This window comes from Triturus cristatus, chromosome 7 (genome assembly GCF_964204655.1).
Source record: "Triturus cristatus chromosome 7, aTriCri1.1, whole genome shotgun sequence".
Taxonomy (NCBI): Eukaryota; Metazoa; Chordata; class Amphibia; order Caudata; family Salamandridae; genus Triturus; species Triturus cristatus.
Window position 1 is genome coordinate 1151399952 of NC_140590.1, and position 22200 is coordinate 1151422151.

The window sequence follows — 22200 nt, forward strand, 5'->3', positions numbered from 1 at the left end:
CGTTGTCCTTCTTGAGCTGTGTCAACTTATCGTTGACTAGCGTGCCGAACAATTGCTCTCCATTAAAAGGTGTGTTTAGGATGTTGCTTTGCACCTCTGGCTTCAATCCCGAAATTCTGAGCCATGCGTGTCTTCTCTCAGTCACTCCTATCATCATTAGCCTGCTTGATGTTTCTGCCGCATCCAATGCTGATTTTAGGCATGTGTTTGCCATGTTTTACCTCTCTTCTACCAGGTGAGTAACTCTTTGCTGGTACTGGTCCAGAAGATGTTTTAGGAGCTGTCCTACTTCATCCCAGTGCTGGTAAGCGTGCCTGTTGATCAGGGCGTTGGAGTTAGCGATGCGCCATTGGATTGCCGCATTTCTCTCCACTTTTCTCCCTGTGAGATCCATCCTCCTACTCTCCTTGTCTGGAGGTGGTCCGGCATTAGTGGGTACATTGGCCCTCTTCCTAGCCATTGCTGCAGTTATGGAGTCGGCTGGCACTGAACCTTGGATGTATGCAGGGTCCTGTGAAGAGTATTTCTTCTCAGTCCTAGGGGGTCACAGCTTTGCATGTTGCAGGCTCCTTAAAGGCCTCTCTTCCATGATCCAGCACACTAGTGAGCATGGGCAGGAATTGGCTCCTAGTTTGTTGTGGCAGTAGAGTTTCCAGGAGGAAACATGATCTTGGCTTCTCTTCCTCCATTTTCACCCCATAAGTCTGTGCAGCCTTCTGCACGACTGTAAGACCTGGGGTCTCCAGGCCCTATGGGGCGGTAACGTGACACGAGCGGTCGGGCCACCAAAGGTCTGTGTGTAAAGCAACCATACAACACGCACCTCACATGGGACAAGGAACACACACAATAAGGGACGCCACACGGTAGGAGTTGAGTAAATACTCAAGTTTATCCCAGCAGATCACGTTAGATGCAGTTCATGAGGTAGCAGTACATTTCATAAGCTGGTAATACCACAAATGACATTCATAACATATCAGTACTGCCTGAGGTACAATTACCCTTCACCTAGAGGTACACGCGCGCTTCCCTTTCCTGTAGCGCCTTAGGGGGGGCGATTGTGGCGCTAGGCGCGCTAAATGGTGACAACCTCAGAACGGGGCATCTAGCACGGAGAGCTACTCGTAATAGATGTCATTTAGCATTTCATTATGGATCATGAACAACAGTGCGCTACTCGTAATCAATAGCACGTAGTACTTCAATATGGCACCTGAATAACGGAGCGCTACTCGTAATCACTAACACTTCAATATGGCACATGAATAACAGAGCGCTACTCGTAATTACTGACATTGAGCACTTCAATCCGGCACAGGAATAACAGGGCGCTACTCGTAATTATGGACATTGAGCACTTCAATCCGGCACAGGAATAACAGAGCGCTACTCGTAATTATTGGCGCTGAGTACTTCAATACTGGGTAGGACAGTCAGGGCGCCTCACGAAGCTTTTAGTGGGGAGCGCCCGGGACGGGAAGAGCGAGTCTCTCGGCTCCGGTGCAGTTCGTAGGGCACCTCGCTTCAGAGCAGTCACGGGGGCGCAAGGAGAGGATCCCTCGGCGGGGTCTCTCCGTCGTGATGGCAGGGGGGGGGAACTCCCACGGAGAGGGGACCCGGGCTGAGGGTGCGGTTCCCGACCAGTAGGGGGCGCACCAGGGGCAATCCCAGCCTCCGGGCTTACCTCGTTATCGGCGTCAGACGGCGTCCGCTCCAGCGACGATGGGGAAACTCGGCCCCAGGCCTCGCGCACCTCACACAGCTGCGGCGGGGCCCCGAGCTTCTCACGGGCCTCGCGACTCTGCAGGGCACTTCTTCCGGCCTCCGGGCCGCAGCGGTGAGCGCGCTGGCTTCCACGTCACAGGGGGGGCTCAAGTTAAGGATGGGGGTTCCGCGCTCAGCGGAGCGCGCTGCCGGGAGTCCCAGGCCAGGACCGGGAGCGCAGGGGTCACAGCGCTAATACCTGGTCGATCCCCGGTGGCTCTTCAATCTGCTTTGCATTCGGCTTCAGGGGTCAGTCTGGACACGCAGTCTCAGTGCTTGGCATATAAGTCTCTGTTCTCAGATGTGAGATGAAGTCTTGTTGGCGCAGATGTATCTGGCGCCCTTAAAGGGGTTCTGTTACAGGGGGGTAGGGATGGAGACGGCGACTAGGTCCTTCCTAGTCAGGCTGGGCAGAGGTTCTCTGGGTCCTCTTACTGCTGGGCAAGATCAGTGGGTTTCACAGGGTCCCTCACTCACGAGGCAGCACCTAGATCCTGTCACTCTCAGAGACATAAGTCCCTGGCTAGGCCCTACCGCCTACACTCCTGGTGGATTCTTCCAGCTCTGCTTCACCCCAATGGCCAACTCACCATAAAAGTTTCCCTCCCTCTCTTAAGTAGCCCTAGGTCAGGTGACCTCTAGCCAAGGCGGCAAAAGAAAACCCACAACTCCCTTCTAGAAGGTTCCAGCACATTCCAGGAGCTTCCCCACTCAACCTATGGGACAAAAAGGCGGGCTGGAGTCGCAACATTGTTGTGGGGTTCCAGCCAGCTCCTGGCAGCTAGGGTGCTACTATGAAAGACCACTCTGCAGTAGCAGGGGGCTGTGGCAGCCATCTTGGGAGAAGGGAGCACCTGCACCTCAACACTGATTGGCAATGAAAAGGCGCCCAGAGACCTAGTCCAACATAAAAATGAGGGTGGAAAAAATGAGGCACGATACAAAAATAGAAGGGGAGACCACCCTAGGGCTGACAGGTCCAACAACGACCATGTTGTAGACCCCCATATCAACTGGCGGCGAGGGCCTCGAAGGGTACATGTCTACCCCTTCTTCCGGCGATTCGGTGTCAAATTCTTGCCATTCCATGTCTTGTGCCTCCAAGGGTGTAGAGTACCGGTAGGATTGAAGGTCTTCGTCGCCTTCTCCCTCAAAATAGTAGTCTCCATCCCCGAATTATTCGACTGGTTCGGGAGTTCCGCGACTTCGTCGTCTTTCGACTTCGACTGCGGGTTTCGGCGGGGGTGGGGTATTGGCTCATCTCGTCAAAGTTCTTTTTTCGCTGAAGGATGCTCGCCTGCCTTGAATCTCCAATCAACGCCTGCAGCCCCCTTCTGGAGGATTCCCTGACCGTGACCAGAGCTGGTAAGAAAACCTGATGCCTAAAGACACCCCTGCACCGGTCGTCCCACGGCCTTGGGTGGCCCAACCACAGTGTCCCAGCATACTTATGCATCATTTCTTGCATGAGTGTGTACAACAAATGCTTAACACTAGCCTCTAACAGTTTAACTCTCCATTCCCTAGGCTGAAATATCTGCGCTGAGAAGAAACACCAGTTATGCTTATAATGTATTGATGTCTAATCTAGATGCGCTTTTCTAGAAAACTGATACAGGTGTAATACTGGTGTCAAATTATGAATGTTTTGTAATAGTATCGCCAGAAGTGTACTAATATAATGCAAAATTGAAAATCAATAAAAACACATTTAAACAAAAAATACTTAACACTAACCTCTGATAAAGCCTTACTGCTCGCCCACACTGCCATGAATAGAGTGCAAGGAGCTATATACTTTTACCTCTGCCTACTTTTGGGGTTCCACTGGACTCTGTGCACACTATGCCTTACTTTGGTATAGTATATACAGAGCCAGCTTCCTACAGGTGGTGCTATGGAGAAGGGGGGGGGGGGGGAAACTACCTGTAAAGAGGCTGCACAGGGGGACTTGCGAGCAAGTCTGAGGGATCACAAAAGGGTTTCATGTCGCAAGGGGTCTAGGAGCATGGGGGCACGGACAGTTCATCTGGACTTGGGCTGAGTGGCATTGAGAGCAGAGTGGTTTGGTCAGCTGAGCTGGGTGCGCAAAATGTACCTCGCTGTCGGAGACAAATCGCTGGCAGGGACAATATCAAGGCAACTGGGCCACTCTCCAAGTGGGTCTCAGTAATGCTCACGTCCCTCGACAGCTGCTTGGTCTTGCTGCAGTAAGAGTCTGGACTGGACTCTCACTGTTTGTGTTAGGTGCTGGGGAGACAGATCTGACCTTCCAGAGCACAAGAACCTTCTCCTGGTCATCTGTGGCATCGTTTGGGCAGGGGAGCTGCAAGCCAGTGACATGACTCTACTTGTTGGTGCCTGTGGACTGCAGGGGAGTAGCTACTCTACTCCATCGAAGACTGTAGGCCGTTTTCTAAGTGCTGGCACACTACCCAAGGCTTTGGCAGTTCTCCAGCTTGCAGAACGAGTCACTGTCGAGAATGTTGAGAGGGGTGGGGACGTGCAGAGTTTGGCCTCTACGTTCGGCAGCAGCTCACACCAGCCAGTGACTCTTCTTTGTCTTCAGTTGATCTGGTGAATCAGAGTTCTTGGGTTCCTGGGGTGCCATCGAAATACTCAATTTAGGAGAGTAATGGGGAGTGCCAGGAAGTAGCCAATGGGCTACCTACCTTTAGTTTGTCTACACCGTCTATATGACCACTACCAGTGGGAAGTGGGTATCCCTGACCCTAGAATACTGATTCCATCCACAACAAGATGGAGGAATCAGAAAACTACAGACATCAGCTGGCCCGCACTAGGGGTGGTGTTGGCTGAATGTGGGGACACCTAATCTTGCTAATGTTCCTGCCTGTCTTGCCGCCAAAAAGTAAGGTCAGGACAGGGTGGGTATCTCCACTATCTGGAGAGGTCTGGGTCTCATAACAAAGGTGGCAGAGCCTTTTAAGCTTTCCGCCCTGGAATGCACATCCTGCGTGGAGGAAGTGAGCACCCCCCCCCCCCACCCAGAGCAGGCTTTGTTCCTGGCCTCAGAGAGTGTAGGCTCTCACCTCATGATGTCAGAAAAAGGTCTATGGGGGCTGGCTGGTCAAGAACAGTCAGTCAACACACTAGTAGTCTTTAGGGTTTTCAGAGGCCACCTCTAAGGTGCTCTCTGGGTGAATTTATTAATAAATCCAGCACTGGAATCAGTGAAAATTATGCCCTTAAGCCACATCGCATAATTGCGCCACCCCTCTTGGCAAAATTATAGAGCAGAAATGCAGGAGCTACAAAAACAACCCAAACCCATTGCAGCAACTGTGGTTTTCATTCTATATTTTGTTATATATGAAATGCATCCTTGAGTCAAAAATTGATGCAAGGATGCATTTCAGCCTACAATGTATCACTAAATGAAGGATTTGCGTTATTTGTGTATTTTTTTGTCTTTATACATGTGTTGCAAAGTCATTCTGGGCCCTGGGCACCCCCCCAACGTTTTGCTGAATGGTACTGGTGGTAACAGACTGACTGACCCTGGGCTCTGCCTGACCGGGAGTAGAAGAGATCCGAGGCCGGCGAACCCTCACCGAATCCGGCCTGGTGAAGAGCATCGAGGGACTCCACAAAAAAAAGCTCCAGAAAAGTTTTAGTCTGAAGGTAAGAACTGTGACCGGGACCTACCGCGAGTGGTAGCCGCTCAGGGCTCCATCGCGGTCGGCCTGAAACTTTGACCTTGAGCTGGTGACCAGATATCCCAATATTGTGCTATATGTTTCTAGGTGCTATAAAGGGATAAATCTTTTAAAATTCATATCTCCGGTTCCCTACATTGGATTTGTGTCGCTTTGGAATCATTTTAAAGATACAAATATTTCCTATTATCAATATATGTTGGATTTTTATTATGTGTTGTGTCTTAATTATTTACTGAATTGGTGTTTTAAAATGTTTTACATACCTATCTTCGAAGTTAAGCCTGTCTGTTTGCAGCCACGTTACCAAGGGTTGAGCATGGGAATAATTTTCGAAGACCTATTCTGAGCCTTATACTGGGTTAGTGGCCTTATTACCAGTTGGCAGACTTGCATTTGCCCCTACCAATAATCCGCTTTTCAACAACATGGAATGGATTAATCACACAAAAGCAAATTACATGAAATTCACACACCCCTAGACCAGAGGCCACTGATCTCAAAGACCCCCCCCCCCCCCACACCTTTCATGCCCCCCAAAAATCCAGTAACAAAGCATTGCTGTCCACTGTTAGAATCAAAAGTGAGTGTCGGGCCACAGGACGAAGTGTGATTAGTCAAGCCACCACTGAAGATCTTGAGCAGTTACCATGAGACCTGGAATGGTGTAGGAAAGGCAGCTTTGAAGTTGGGTCAACTGGGAATTTACATGTCAGTGCATTGCTTGCATGAGCCACCTGGTGTGAGAGACGAGGAAGAAGTAAGATAAGAGCCTCCCACACATGGATCCAGAATCCAGTCAGAAATATTGATCACAGCCCAAATGTTCTGGACTTGTTGAATGGTGGGGTGGGGGTGGGTAGGAGGGGGAGTCCTGAACTCCATTTCTAGGACTGTCGCAATGATGAGAAGTCAGTGTAGTGTAAGAGACGCAGGAAGGCCTTTGGCTTGTTTTTGGTTAAATCCAACAATTTTAACTTCTGCCATGGAGGTGCTCCATGACGGACTGACAGCTGGAGCCTGCTGTCGGCAGCTAGTCATCAAGTTTAGGGAATACCTATGAAGATGGGCAGCAGCCACCTCCATCACTTTCGTGAACACTCGAGGGGTGCTAGTGAGGCTTAGGTCAACTTAAAATGCCCCTGCCCCACCGTGAACTGCAGATAAAGCTGGTGGGACTCCCGGATGGATAGATGAAAATGTGTCCTGAAAGTTTAAGGACACCATTTAGTCTCCCGGGCCCAGAGCATATAGGATCTGAGCCAATATCGTTTTGAAATTAAGCTTCACAAGAAGCCGTTCAGGGCTCTGAGGTCCAGGTCCTTTTTTGGGACTAGGATACAGAGAGAGTAACAACCCCTGAGCTTCTCAGAGTCCGGTACCCTCTCTATTGCACACCTGGCGTGTAACAGGAATACCATATCAACATATTCTGTTGAAATTCCTTCCGGTGTGGGAAGTATATTTGGTGGAGAGAAGACTTAGGGCATAGACGCTTTGGGAAAACAATGTGTAAGAGCCATCTGTAGGATGTGATAGATGGCTAGACCAGGACGGCTTGTTAAATCCTACACCCTACTGGTTGGGCATGTACCACTGAGGGCAAACTGAAGTAGTTTGTTGGCCAAAGTAGCAGTGGAAGAAAAATTGAAAAACTGGTAACCCTGCTGGCTCCCAAATTGCTTCAAAATGACTGGGCGGACAGCTGCATCACTGGTTAGGGGAAGCATTCTTTGTTTTTATGCCAGCACACTGGTAGATCACCCAAATTTCAGACACTGGTAAAGAAATTGTTCGGCAGGGGTCAACAGCCCTAAAGGTGCAGCTCTGCTATTCTTAAACCGTTCGAAAGGAGAGTACGTTTTTTCCAAGAAGAAGCAAGACCTTTCAAAGGGCACATACATTAGTGAAAACTGTACATCGCAGGAGAACCCCAATAGCTTATAAGGCAAGTCTGCGAAGGACATCACTGGATCCAATTTCGCTGCTAGACTGACACAAATATACTTGCCCATGTCTTGCCCATCATGTACTATATGGGCCAAAGAGGCCCTAAAGTCTTCTCCCTGGCTATGTCCCAAAGGATAAGTGTGAATCGAACCAGACAGACAGACTGTTTATAGACTGCATTGCTAAGCTGGGAAGAGAAAAATTGTTTGCCAAATCCATCAATCCTTTTGAACTGTCTTGCTGGAGTATTGGTTAAAAATGAATTAGGGTTCACCATACTGGTTGAGACATGCACAATAGGGCTCTCTGGCATGAGGTGCTTGGTGAGAAAATTAGGGTCACCAGGTGCCTGTTTAGGATGTTTAGCAACCTGCTGGTATAACTTTTTCTCTTCCCTTCCGAATTACGATCAAAGTAAAGATACATGTGAAAACGTAGAGTTATGGAGAGTATAAGAAAGGAGTGTGGGAAGGGCGCATGAAACAGAAGATATGGAGGTTAATGTTTTACTTTGATCGTAATTCGGAAGGGAAGAGAAAAAGTTGGGTAGAAATCGAAGGAAGAAGGTGAACCACTATGGGTAAACATCTTTTGTACATTGTTAAAAAAAAAAAAGAAAATGGTTGAAGATTGGATGAGAACTAAGGGTATAAGGAACAGGGTTAGTAGCTTGTTTTATATGGGATATTGGGAAGTTATGCGCAGACGGGGGAACCCAGATGCTGAGTGGGAAGTAATGGTTCAGTGTGAAATTTTTCGCTGTATAATGGAATGGAATTTTTTTTTATAAATGAAAACTTTCTTTTTAGTATAATATAATGCAGTACTTCTATAAATGGTATAGCAGTAGAAGTTTATAAACCATAGTGAAGATAATAGTTGGTGATAGTAATTTTCTATGATTGTTTACAGTGACCCCCAAAGAAGGGCATTTTGAGCCCGAAATGCATTGGGTATTTTTATGGAATAAACGCTGCCTGAAATGAATTATGCTTCAGTCATGTTCTTGCAAGAGGTCTGGACGGACACAGTTGGAACAGTAGAAGTTTGGGAAATGACATGTACACTTCGCGTGTGGATTCGAATAAAAGTTAGAGAAAAGTGATGAGAAAATATGGTATACAAGGACTACATTGATTTCTATTGATTACTATGAATGAACACATTATCCCCATGGTGGCATAATTATCTGTGCGATTGCTTGGGGGCGAGATGATGCCCCACTCTAGTGACTTTCGAAAAGTGGCATGTTCCGAACTGTGACTTAAAAATCCAACTTCACCATTAAAAAGAATTTCAATTCCTCAGACGCTAAACAAGACTTTCTTACCTGCTCCTAATCAAAACTTATCACTTAATAAATGTGATTAGATAACCAAGTGTTATCCTATGGGCTTTGCAATAGTGAAAAAAGAATGAGAGTTTCACTACCAGGACATGTAAAACCTACAACACACCCTGTTCTTTGGGCTGTTTATGGCCTTTCCTACGGGTAACATATGTATCCAAAAAGGTAGGTTTAGGCCATGCAAAAGGCTTCTTTTGCCATGTCGAAATTGCAATTTAAAACTTTATACAGGCTGCAATGTCAGGCCTGAGACAGATCTAAAAAGGCTACTTACTGAGTGGCACAATAAGTGCAGCAGGCTCACTAGTGGCATTCTATTTACCAGCCCTGGGTAAATGTAGAGCCACTTAACTAGGGACTTATAAATCAAGTAAATGTGCCAGTTGGGTGCAAGTCAATTTTACCATGTTTAAAGGAGAGCACACGCACTTCAGCACTGATTAGCAGTGGTAAACTGCACAGAGTCTTAAATGGCAACAAAAACGGGTTCAGAAAACAGGCAGGTGAAGGTAAAAGGTTTGGGAGTGACCCTTCAAAGAGGGCCAAGTTCATCATTGGGAGCATCTCATAGGAGAACATTCCCTAGAACATGATTTTTCTTTGAGAGAAAGAGTCTGCTTAAGAATCATCCAATGGGGGTGCATGGCCAACAGCATGGCTGGATAGACGTGCTCGCCAGAGCTCCGGCCGCCCGTCACTAATCCTGTACATTATCCTGCAGACCCAGATACGATCGAGACAATATTTAAATACCAGAGTCCTCCTGATGCCCGACTCTGCTCCGTAAGAGCCTAAATCTGTTTGGTAGCGGAGTGGGCCGTGGTTCCCAACATGGCCGAAGCGACCCGCTGGTGACGCAAAACTTCCTCTGGATGTCCCACAGGTACAGGCCCAGCGGACGGTGCAGTGGAGCTGACTGAGAGCCCTCCAGGACGACAATCGTGTGGTGCCCCGATGCTGGGCTGAAGCTGTGAGGAGCCGTGTCCGGGAGGGGAGGTGGCTGCAGCGGCCTGGATACGGCATGGGTCGCCGCTGATGCGTTAGACCAGGCGAGTGGAGTCCGCCGATCTCCCAGCCCTCCCTCCCCGCCCTCCAGCGGTAGTGATCATTTGGAGGCCCCGGAGCGATGCCGAAATGATCTGGTGAGGGCCCGTGACCTGGGGAGCTCAAGGACGCTGCCGGCACCCAGGAGGGGAGGTGCACTGCTGCCTCGTGTGAGCTCCTTCCCTGCAGGGGATTGCCGCTTGGGCTGCGGCGGGGATGCTGAGACCCGCCTGGAATGGAGTCCTGGGGAGTGGAGGGTTGCAGTCTGCTCCCTCTGGAGGCTCCCCCTTCCGTTGTGCTGCGGGACTCGGCCCATGCTCCCGATCAGGGAGTCATTCTTATTTATTTATTTCTGCCTTCGGAGAGGACCACACAGAACTGCCACCAACCTTGTGAGAGGCAATGTAAAGTTCACCCATGAAGACTGAAGCCTCGGGGTTAGTGGCCCATATTGGTGAAGAGGGGCATTTGCTGTGCCATTTCTGCCATGAAGACCAGCTACGGCCCTACGCGGCAGGGAAGAGGGGGTGGGCTGTGAAGCCCGGGAGCCGGCTGCGACCAGGACGGGTAGACCCCTATGCTGCTGACACCCCGGCGCTCTCGGATACCTGTGATACCCCATTAGACAAGACAACGGAGCCCGTACGACATATTGCGAACCTTTAAGCATTTCTCGGGTAAAGTCTGCGCTCTTCTATGTGGTCTTAATACAGAAAATTGTGCTGCTTTTAAGTGGGTCTCTGTGCGGTCTCATGAATTATAGCCCAACAGCTGAGCAGATGGACAGCATGGGAAATTAAAAAACAGGATGAAATTTCCTTAATTAATGGCATGTGTCAATATACATTTGTGGTATAATGCTAGTATTTACCAGTGGATGTATTGTTATGTAATATTTGGCAGCTTAAATAGCTAAAACACAACAGACGAGTGCATGTCTATCAGTTAAATAAATATGGAAATGTACAGTTTTACAATTTCATATATTCACAACACAAAATAATTATGTATAAATACAGATAAAATGGCCCAAAAATAAATATGTATAAATACAGAGAGGAAATGTTAAATAAATAAATGCCATAAAACCGGGAGTCCCAATTATAATTTTCCCTTACTACTCCAGGGATGTGCAGAAGATGCAGCGCACCTTAGACTCCGTGAAAAGCAAACTTCGATCTATTAAACTTCAATATATGCTCCTTTTTCTGGCTAAACTGAAGGTCATATTCCAGGGAACCGCCCACCTTTTTCAAACACCCGAAGAAGCTTGGGCATGGATCGTGGAAAGACCAAGGCTGCGGCGTGACATGGGTGTGACAGCGGCACGGCCTGGGAACCCCCCCCCCCCAACCCCCCCCCCCTCCAGGTGGGAACCTAGACCGCAGAGGATAAAATTGAGGAGGAAGCTAACGGGAAAACCCAAGAAGCCTGGTGGTGCCACATTGACGACCACCGCGTATAGGAGAAGGAGGACGGCCTCTGAGGATGGCACTGGCCGCACCAGAGACAGAGTTTCCAACCAAGGGGACGATGTAGAAACTGTCCACTCCGATGGCGCCTCACTGGCTGACACCGATAGTGATCATTCGTTACTTAAGGCCATCAACAATGCGGAGAAGTCGGGTGCTGTGACTGAAGAGAAAGACTACGTTCCCCAAATGCAGCATGATGAGGATGGTGAAAAGGACTGAGCTACAGGTGTGCGATGAGAGCAGGGCGGCGACGGACCACTGCTAAGGCGGCCCGCCCCCCTGACGGGCAAAATTTGAGAGACTGAACTCATTTCTCTCCGTTACTATATATCCTTTTGTGGTTTGTTGGTAATTTTGAGTTGCGGGGGGGGGGGGGGGGGAGGAGGTGTGGGGCAGGATCGACAGACTTCGATTGACACACATGCAGATTTGTCATGTTCACATTTTGGGTAATGGGCGTACTATCCGGGAGCAAGTGGGAAGGGGGTTCGGGAAGAGGAGGGTGGGTAATTTTGGTATAAAGATTAGTTTTGTTTTTCAGTTGAACAGTAACAGAAGATCTTATGGCAAACGATTGAGAGAGAGTTGGGTGGGGGGAGGGAGGATGGGGGTGCGGTCAACTCCCACTGTTTCACTGCCAAACACATGCATTATGGCTGACCCACCCTATACAGTTATGACCTGGAACGTCAATGGTCTGGGGTAGTAAAATTAAGAGAGGATTGGTTAATCAGTACTTAAAGAGGACTAAACCCGACGTGGTTCTTCTCCAAGAAACCCATCTCCGGGGCACGAAGTGTATATTCATAGGTAGAGGGATGTACGTCACACGAGCACATGCTGGATTCTCGCCGAGAGGTCGCGATCCTGATCAGAAAAACCTTGCAATTCCGCATTGCCAGGTCCTGGATAGATCCCAATGGTAATTATGCCGCTGTCCAAGGGGCGTGGGGGAGGTCACCCTGATTAGCGTATATGCTTCGCCCAAACTACAACCTCAAACGCTTGCAGCAGTTGCCAAATTTGTTGGACTCTGATTCTCTGACACACATTATCCGGGGTGACTTTAATGATGTTATGGACCTGTCTAAAGATCGGTCCAGGATGACAGAGGGGACCAGAGTCCCCATCCCACTGGCTGAAATTGTGCGGTTAATGGGGCTGACAGACCTGTGGCATAGGCAGCACGCACTTGCACGCACCTACTCATACTTCTCCGGGGCACACAAGACTTTTTCAAGATTAGATTACTGGTTTGCTCCCGCAGTGGAAATACGGACGGTAGAGGAGGCAGAATACCTGGCTAGAGGGATCTCTGATCACTCACCGTTAAGACGACGTATAGGTGGGACTCCGAGCACCGTCAGATTGGCGGCAGGCTGCATGCGAGCTCTGGGATGTGGTGGTGTTGAGGGGGATTAAACAAGACACCGATTTGTTCTGTCAAGAAAATGATGGCTCGGTCCCCTCGGCGGTTACCCTATGGAAAGCCTAGAAAGCAGTTATTCGAGGTAGGCTACAGGACACAATAGCGAGGACACGCAGAGTGGAAGCCCTCACGATAGATACCTTAGAAAGCCAACTTCGACCTCGAGCAAAATCTCACCCCGGAAAATGAGGCTATTCTACTTAAGACAGCTCGAGATTACTCGCCGGCAGCTCCGGGCGCTGACCGAAAGGAAAGTTCAGTCTCAAATACTGGCAACACACCACAGACTGTACGAGTCAGGTGACAGGACGGGGAAACTCCTAGCATGGCTGGGACGGAAGGAGAGGGAGGCAAACTGGATCAGCCAGATTGCGCATGCAGGCGCACAACATACCACGGCAGCAGGCATAGCTGGGGCGTTTGAGCGATACTACACTAATCTCTACCAGGCAAGAATAACTGCCGATGAGACTGATCTAGTCGGTTACCTCAGTGCGATTGACATGCCAACCCGGAGCCAAGAGGATACTGATGCCCTGGAAGCAGACCTTATTGTGGAGGAGTTACAGGCTGCCATCGCTAAGCAAATACCCGGGAACACCCCGGGCCCTAATGGGCTTCAGAGTGAGTTTTTCAAACATCATGGTAGTCTACTGGCCCCACACATTCTCTGAATGTTTCGGGATGCCAAAAAAGAGGGAACATTGTCCCCAGGTCAGGCCACAGTGTTGATAATACCAAAACCTGGCAAAGCCCCAGATAACTGCGGGTCCTACCGCCCAATCTCGCTTTTAAACATGGAGATAAAAATCCTGGCTTCCATCCTGGCTAGGCGGTTGCTGACTTATTATGTCACTGATTCATAAGGACCAGTCGGGCTTCATGCCCCGGCGTTCTACACACTTTAATCTGTGCCGACTTGCAAACTGGATGGACACGGCCAACAGAGATTGGCCTTGAACACCCGTCACTTGACGCCGAAAAGGCATTTGACACGGTCCATTGGCCTTTCATGCGACTGGTGCTCCAAAAAACTGGGTTTGGGGATAATTTTCAGTCATGGATAGACTTACTATATACTAACCCGACCGCTAGAATCAAGGTCAACGGAGTCAAATCAGCGACATTTCCCATCCAGCGAGGGACTCGAAAGGGATGCCCCCTGTCCCCTCTGCTCTCTGCACTAGTCCTTGAGCCATTAGCATGTCTAATCAGAACACAACTGGCGCTGAAGGGGTTACAAGATGCATAGGGGCAGATGAGAGTAAAATCTCTCCCTCTATGCAGACGATATCTTATTATACATTGTGAGCCCAGACACAACATTGCCAGTGGCCTTCGGACTAATCATCGAGTATGGTAAATGAGCTGGATATATTATCAATTGGGGGAAATCCACCATCTATCCCATCGGTGGCCCCATGGACATACAAACTGTACCACTCCGTCTCTCGATTGCAACCGAGGGCTTCTAATATCTTGGACGGTGTATCTCCCTTAATGATGCGGACTGTCTTACCCACAATACCCAACGGATCCTGCAAGAATTTCGAGAGGATGTGGCCAGATGGCGGCACCTTCCATTGACATTGCTTGGAAGGGCCGCCAAGTACAAAATGATCACTCTCCCTAAGCGCCTATATATTTTTCAAAATACGTTTCATAAGATACCAGAGACAGTTTTCAGGGCTGTAAACGACCAAGTCCGCACACTGTTGTGGGATAAGGCCACCCCCGGGTTGCACTCCAGACACTGCAACGCAGTCAATATAATGGGGGGATAGCGTTGCCAGATATATGGGCATATTATAGGGCTGCCCACCTCATTGTACTTAATGAATGGGGGCATGCACCCGGAGATCACCCCATGTACGCACTGGAGAGACTCCAAAAACTTCCTTAACTACATTATATATATGGAGGGTGGGGTGGGGGAGTGCAGGGCCTATTGCCAGCAACAAGGAGAGTAATAGAAGCATGGAAGTAAGCAGAACGCCAGATGGCATGGGATAGACTATTGACGAGGGCCACCCCTTAGTGGGACGGAAGGCGCCTGCAAGAAATGACGAAACTGCGTGGGTTTAGGGGATGGGACACTATCCAGATAACTAACCTGGGAGACAGTCAGACAAGGAGACTTGATGACTTTCACAACTGCAAGAGAACTACGACTTGTCGGGTAAGCAATATTACAAATATATACAGCGCCGCCGTGAATGGATGGCGCAGAAACCAGACGTTGTCGATCTTCCCGAATACGCTCCTTTGGAAGGCAGGCTGCTCCAAGAGGAGATACCCGAGAAGGCAGTTTCGTGGACATATAAGAACTTAATCAATAATATGCCCGATAACTTATTGGCACTGGGGCGTAAATGGGCGGCCATAACATACGAAGTAGAGGATATAGATTGGGAGATGGCCCTAATGCACTCTAGAGGTGGCAATAAAACTCAGGCTCCGATTGATTCAATTTAAAATATTCCACAGAGTGTACTATGATAGGGCGAGACTCCACACCATGGACAGAGCTGAAACAACTGAATGCCTTAGATGTAAAACTGAGAGGGGCTCCTACATTCCTACGTTATGGGAATGCCAAATAATTCACAGCTACTGGACACGGGTGACAAGAACTAACTAATACACTTGAGACACAAATTCCATTAGATTCTAAATGTGTCCTGCTGGGTATACATACGGATATTGACTTGCCTAGATATAAGCTCTTGTTAAGTAACCATGGACTCATAGTTGCCAAACGGAACATAGCCAGAAATTGGCCCCGCAACTATGAAAGAATTGAGGGCGGGCATAGATATATACATGGGGCAGAAAGAACAGTATACCAGGCAAGGGGGTGCCCCAAGAAATTTCTCAAGATTTGGCAACCATGGTTGAGATACTATGGGCTAGAGCTTGATGATGGGGACACAGGATTGCAATTGATTTCACGGGAGAGGGCGGATGTAGAACCCGGGGTCTTGGATCCGAACTCTTTTGTGGGAAGGGTATGCAGTTCCTAAGGGCATGTGGATATACAAGGTTAGGGGGGGGGGTTCTAGGTTCAAATTGCAGGAGCACAAATGAATGTCCTGCGATTAAAGGCGAGAGGGGGAAGAAACTCTTCGGAACTAGAGCCCTCACACACCCAGCAAGCTAGGTGTCATGCTTCATCATTTGAGCTTGCGCCTAGTCGGGCCGGCACTGCAATGCCCAACAGGCACCCATAAATGGGGCTCTTTATCGGAGATATTTTGTTCCTGTCGGTTGGTGCAGTGGAGGTGAGGGGCCTAGTAGTGCAAATGTGATGTGAGTGAATTAAAACAGGTCAGTCAATCCTAGAACTGTCTTTATTCTGGTAGGTAGACTGCCTGATTAAAATATGTGGAGTGGCGTAAAACTAGAAGTAATGTGCCTCTGAGAGTAGGACGTAGAGGTGGTACATGGAGGTGCAAAAGTCACAGGTTGTTGTGTAATATCCTGACCCCACACACCACATACATTACAGGGGGGCTGAAAGGGCATATTCTTGCAGCACAGTCCGTAATGCTTAAACGGAGGTCCTTTGCAGAGACATTTCAAACAGTTGGTTTTTAAAGCAGAGGAATTTGTTGGTGAGAAACCAAGAGACAACTGCGGAACAAGTTGACTAGGTGCAGAAAAAAAAAAAATGTATACCAGCTTGCTGTTGGTGCCTAATATACTCCTGTGAAGTAATATACAGAGGCAGCATCATGGCTAGTGCCCCACGGCAACACCTGGCGACACTGGGGAGTATTCCTGTGGATACATCCTTCAAAATTCCTAAGGCAGAATGGTGCTTTGAAGCCTGGCAAGAAATTGGCAACCCCCACCAACGCTCTGTCCTTAAATATCACAACGGAAGAGCACCAATATACCTCATCAGTGTATAGCACTCGAGCCTAGAACGATCCCAACATGTATACATTTCTCCAGGTACACCAAAGACCACCACAGCTTAGAAGAACGCAGGCACTTTGCAGTCCCAGGCCAGAGTTATAGGACACTTGCCTAGTAATACCCACATCAAATAAACCCTTCAAAAAGAATTTCAACTTTCCTCAATTCCCTATGCAGTCAAGGCTTTTTTCCAGGAAACACATGGGAGATTCAGTTCACTAGAGTATGTGCTATACAAGTATCTTGATTATTCATTGTTTTTGTCTAATATTTCCTTTCATTCAGGGACCCATTATATAAGCTGTTGCTGTCCCATCATTAGAAATCTTCACTTTCTGGGGGCCTAAAGATCTCATTATTCTACAGTTCCAGGTTTCTTGTGGTTGAATCACTCACTCTCAGTGCACTGCAGTAGTGGACGGTTCTGCAATGAGAACTGAACTAAACCCCAAAATGTGTGTTTTTGTCCGAGAAGACATGATCCTTGGTCTACAGAACTAATTTTAAACACCCACAGTTTTAACATCATAGCCTCTTCCCTCTGTCAGCCTGTCAGTCACCTGTTCTATTCATACCCACTACAGTTATTTAACAAGCATTGTTGGTACCCTCTGCCAATCTCTGCCTGGTCAGTGATAAGCTTAGGGTACTAAAACCACTACTATAAGTTAACAAACATTCCGAGGCCTGCTTATATAAATTCACATAGCAAGCTGATTTTTTATTAATCTGATCTTACCTTGTAATCAGAGAAAAAATCCTTATACCCTCCTTTGAGGATGTAAAGTTCAGGGTAGAAGAGGCTTGGATACTCGTTCCTATCTCTATCTTCCTCCCTCAGAAAGCGACACCTTGACAAAATGTAAAGAAAAAAATAAGGAAAACAATGACAGATCTTAAGACCTCTTTCACAATTTAACAATGCATCCTACAGACGTACCCACAAATCCCCGCCCCCCAATCATTCAGAAAGAGAAACTAACCACTTCTCCAACTAATCAGCTCAAACCACCCACTGATCCGTCCCAAGAGCCAACGTGACATAATTAGACTAAACCTAACCATATACATAGATAACCAATCCCAAAGAACACTCAATCAAGCTAACATCATACTTGCCAAATAAGCCTCCCTCTATGTATACAGTAACGCCATATTTCCCTGAAACAGAACAATCCTACCAGGAAATTTACCACTGACACCTCCGACAAAACTATACCCTTACTTAATTCCATGCATCCTCAATGATTGAACCAAAAAGCACCAATCTCTCCCTAATTAACAGATTGCCTTGTTTTTTGCTATTCAGCCCTACCTATCAATCTTCTAAACTTTCGCTTCCACTATCCAACCATATTAAATCCATCTCTAACACTTACAGTAGCCCACACTTCCAGAAACCCATCTAACTAGTTTTCCCTTCACCCAACTAGTCTAAACCATACGCTTTCAAACAAAAATATGAACCCTTAATTCTTTGACCAAACTAAACTAATCCATGCACATTCAACCCAGCAAGAAAAGGTCACCATCCTGTTGATAAGTAGACAAACATATGCTCCGTGGACCAAACACTTCTATGGACCAGACTAAACTAACTGGGTTTATATTAACCAAACTACAGAAGCCATAGCTCCTTTACTACAAAAGATGAATCTGACATTCTGTAATCCCTAATAGTTTAACCTCCGATTTTTTGAACTCCTATGACCCAAAAAGATCACATGTGCTACCACATGTGCTACCTCAGACCATGGAGGCTAACCTATGCTCCCCTCCAATTTATACTTCCCATATTAGCTTAATCCACACATAAAGAGTTACCTGAACTCCCTCACCCACAGATTTTTTGCACTCACTTGACCAAACAAAATGAACAAGCTAATATTTAGTAACTCTGGTGGGTCCAGAAATTCTTCAGCAGTACCCATACGCGCCAGTAGGAGTCACTGTGCAACACTGAGACAATGCCATTCCTCTCTAGAAGTGATATGTGGAGTCGCATATAAGTCACTCAATGTCAGTTGCTTTCTAGGCTGTCTGTGACCCCAGATGCAGAGCCCATTAGTAGATTTGCAGTGACCAGTATGCAGATCAAGAGTCCAGTCACAGAATCAGGGTAGGATTTGGGCCAGTTGGTGAGGAATCTGAAGTTAGAGTATTCACCAGAAAGAGTGTTACTGAAGGTTAAGTAGCGTGTTCTTCTGAGGGATACGTCTAACCGCAGATTCCTCACCTTTTGAATAGATACCAAAGCAGTACCGTGCCAGTGGTGGGGCTTTAAACTGCCTCAGACCTAAAAGTCCAGTAAGCCGGAGCAGGCAAAGAGCCCCTCTCGACAGACCTGGATGTCAAGGCAGCAGAGCTTCATAAGCAAAGCAGTGCCACGTAGCAGCATGACAAATATCCAGAACTAGCTCTACGTGTGCCAACGCAGTAGTAGCAGCCTTGGCTCTGGTGAAATAGTGCGTAAGCTTTCAAGGGCTTCTTCTTGACAAGTGTGTAGCAAATTTTGATACAAAGCATGATCCTAGGAGAGACAGTGCTTCTGCATTGCCTTGCCCTTTATAGCTCAAGCAAATCCAACAAAGCTGACAGGACACCAGATGGATTTTTTGAATGATCAATGTAAAAGCTGAGAGCTCTTTTAGGATCCAACCAATGTAACCTTTCCTCCTCAGAGGGAGGAGGCGGTGCAAAGAACACAGGGATGGTGATGTTTTGCCAGACATTAAAAGGAATCACCACTTTTGGAAGAAAGGAGTCTCGGGTCCTCAGGACCAACTTGTCCAGAAAGAAAGTAATATATGGCAGGTTGACAGAGGGCTTGCAGCTGACTCGCCCGTCATGCCGATGTTGTGGGGAGGAGGAAAAATGTCTTAAAGGTTAGAAGCAGGAATGGACTGTTGCAGAGAGGTTCAAAGGGCATGCAAATGAGGAATTTAAGGTCTAGATTCAGGTCCCACGGAGGCATAATAAAAGGAGTAGGCAGAAACCTACAGTTGCAAACTGTCAGGAAAGGCCCTTTTTGCAGGATCACCCCTACTTTTTATTAGATTTAGGGCTGGTTTACTGAATCTGAACACTGGGGCAGTGATGTCCATCACCAAGTGTATATGCTCTAACCCCCAAAGTATATGTGCAATTGACCAATATGTGGTTGACATATGTAACACAAGCATTGGCATATCCAATAGGTCTCGCTTTTGGGACCTTATAAGTATTTAGTTATGCAGCACAATATCCTTGGTGCAACAACATTAACTGTTAAGGTCCCAAAGGTGAGACTTATTGGCTATGCCAATGCTGTGGTACTTTTGTGGAAAAAAATGTATTTACCGATCAAAGTGACATCTCCCACCTTGGATAGGTAATTAAATTGAAAGCAAATAGCGCCCATGTCATTCTGCTGGAGTGAGCATGCATTCTGACACGTGCGCATCAGTGTGCAATAATGCAAAGGCCATTGCTTCTTTTTAAAAAAAAAAAAATATTTCGAGTGCTGCACAGTGTCCTGACTTTACAGCACCAACAAAACAGATTGGTAAAGCTAATGAGTCCCAAAGGTGAGACCTATTCGCTTTGCCATTGCTTGTTTTCACCTTGATGTTTCTATTCTTTTGAGCTTTTGTCTTCATGTGCAGGCTTGATGCCCATTGTCGCACCCCAAACTTTGATATTTTGTTTACACTATTCACTATCAGACCACCTGCCTTACATTGAATGAATAGCGGTGTTATATCTATGCTGTGTACGTTTTGCCACATTGACTTGTTACATTTACTTTCATTACACCCGTTCTTAGGAAAGTCCATCCACGAGTAAATTAACCCTGTAGTTTTCAAAATATTATTTTTATTGAACCTGTATTTAATAACTTTTTTCTGTGTCTCATTTTGTTGTTGGTTTGCAACCATTTAAATATGTTGGTGACGTTAGCTCACACTAATCTAGCATGATTTTTTTTTAAAGTGCAATATTTGAATGCTTTTCAGTAATAACAAACAGTAAATTTGAAAACCACATTAACCCCTTGCATGCCCGCCCCTTTCCCCGCCCAGTGCCGCGCCTTCCATTAGCGGGCGGAGTTCATGACGAGCTGGACTCGTCATGGGCACAGCGCCACCGCAGCCCATGACGAGTCCAGCTCGTCATGGGCACTGAAGGGGTTAATGCGCTCTGTTGAGTAATGCACAAAAATGCACGCTACTTGATGAACAAGTTACTTACCTTCGGTAACGATGTATCTGGTAGAGACATAGTCTAGCCGCAGATTCCTTAACTTAGAATATCCCCAGGCGTCAGACTGGTCCTGAAAATTTTGCGCAGCAGCACCTCTGCGTGCCGAGGACAGCGCCATACTGCGCCGCCCTGACGTCGTCCATGGACGTGACGTCAGCGGAGCCATATATCCCCGCCCCGGCGCACCGACATCAGTTTGTCAGAAGACTTTTCTGCGTCAGGGCGCAAAACCACCACCAAAATCTATGAAAATATGGGAACAGTGTGCAGAAAAAAAAGATAAAATAAGGTATGCTGAAAAAACATCACCATAGAAAGACAGTGCCAGGCACCGTATATTGTAAAACTGAGGGAGGGAAATGAACAGAGCACCACTCTGGGAGGGACTCCTTCAATCGTTCAGTCCAAAACCTCCCTCGGAGGCAGAAGAAGATGCAGAGCATAGGCAGGATTGAACCCTTGGCCTGTGTGAGCATGTGCCACCAGAGGCACAAGACTCACCATTGAGCCATAGCTCCGTGGTGAACCTTCACAGCAGCCGGCAGAAAGGCTGCAACCACAATATACGACAGTGAAGGACAACCAGTCCAGAACCCAGGAGCAAAGACAAAGTACCATAAAGCATCACCCAAAAGGAGATGTCAGATCCAAAAAATGGACCTGCCGAATGCAGCATTGTCAGAGACTGCAACCGCTAGATTGCAGGAGAGGTAAGAGACCTCAAGTGGTTGAAGAAGATAGAAGGGAAAAATTAGACTCATCGGACAACCTAGGGTAGGGGTTGTAAAGGACACATGGCACATGAGCATACCGTCCAATCACAAGAATGGGCAGAGCAGAGCCCCGAAACAGAATGTAGCTTTGTGAGTGAAGAGAAAACGTCACCTCGCAGAGGAATAAAGCAACCTAAAGGGAGGCGAAGACAAGAAGCCCAACATGAAAAGATTGTCGCAGGACGGGGAGGACGGGCGGGCGGGCGGGCGTTAAGGAATCTGTGGCTAGACTATGTCTCTACCAGATACATCATTACCGAAGGTAAGTAACTTGTTCATCTGATAGAGACGTCTAGCCGCAGATTCCTTAACTTAGAATAGATACCAAAGCCATACCCATAGAGGAGGCGGGACTGCGACTGAACCCCACCAAGGTCCAGAGAGAACCTAGACGTCAATAACATTACCAAAAGAGTGTTCTCAACCAAAGGGCAAAACACAGTGGGGACAGAAGTGACAGTGCAGCCAACCACCAGACCCCTAAGCCCTGAAGAGAGCAGGGAATCAAGGGGAGGCGAGGGCACCACAGCCTAACCAGAATAACATGAAAACCCCCACACGTAGAGGGGAT

The 22200-nt window shown here is 47.6% G+C and overlaps 1 protein-coding gene across 5 annotated transcripts in view; it reads right to left on the bottom strand.

The window, feature by feature from the left end:
* Positions 1-22200, bottom strand: part of CDC25C (cell division cycle 25C) — a 248824-nt gene that overhangs the window by 9739 nt on the left and 216885 nt on the right. For all 5 annotated transcript variants that reach the window (XM_085618385.1, XM_085618381.1, XM_085618382.1 and 2 more), the window contains one exon: positions 17354-17465. In XM_085618385.1, coding sequence (XP_085474511.1) covers positions 17354-17465 — 112 coding nt within the window. The remainder of the gene's footprint in view (positions 1-17353; positions 17466-22200) is intronic.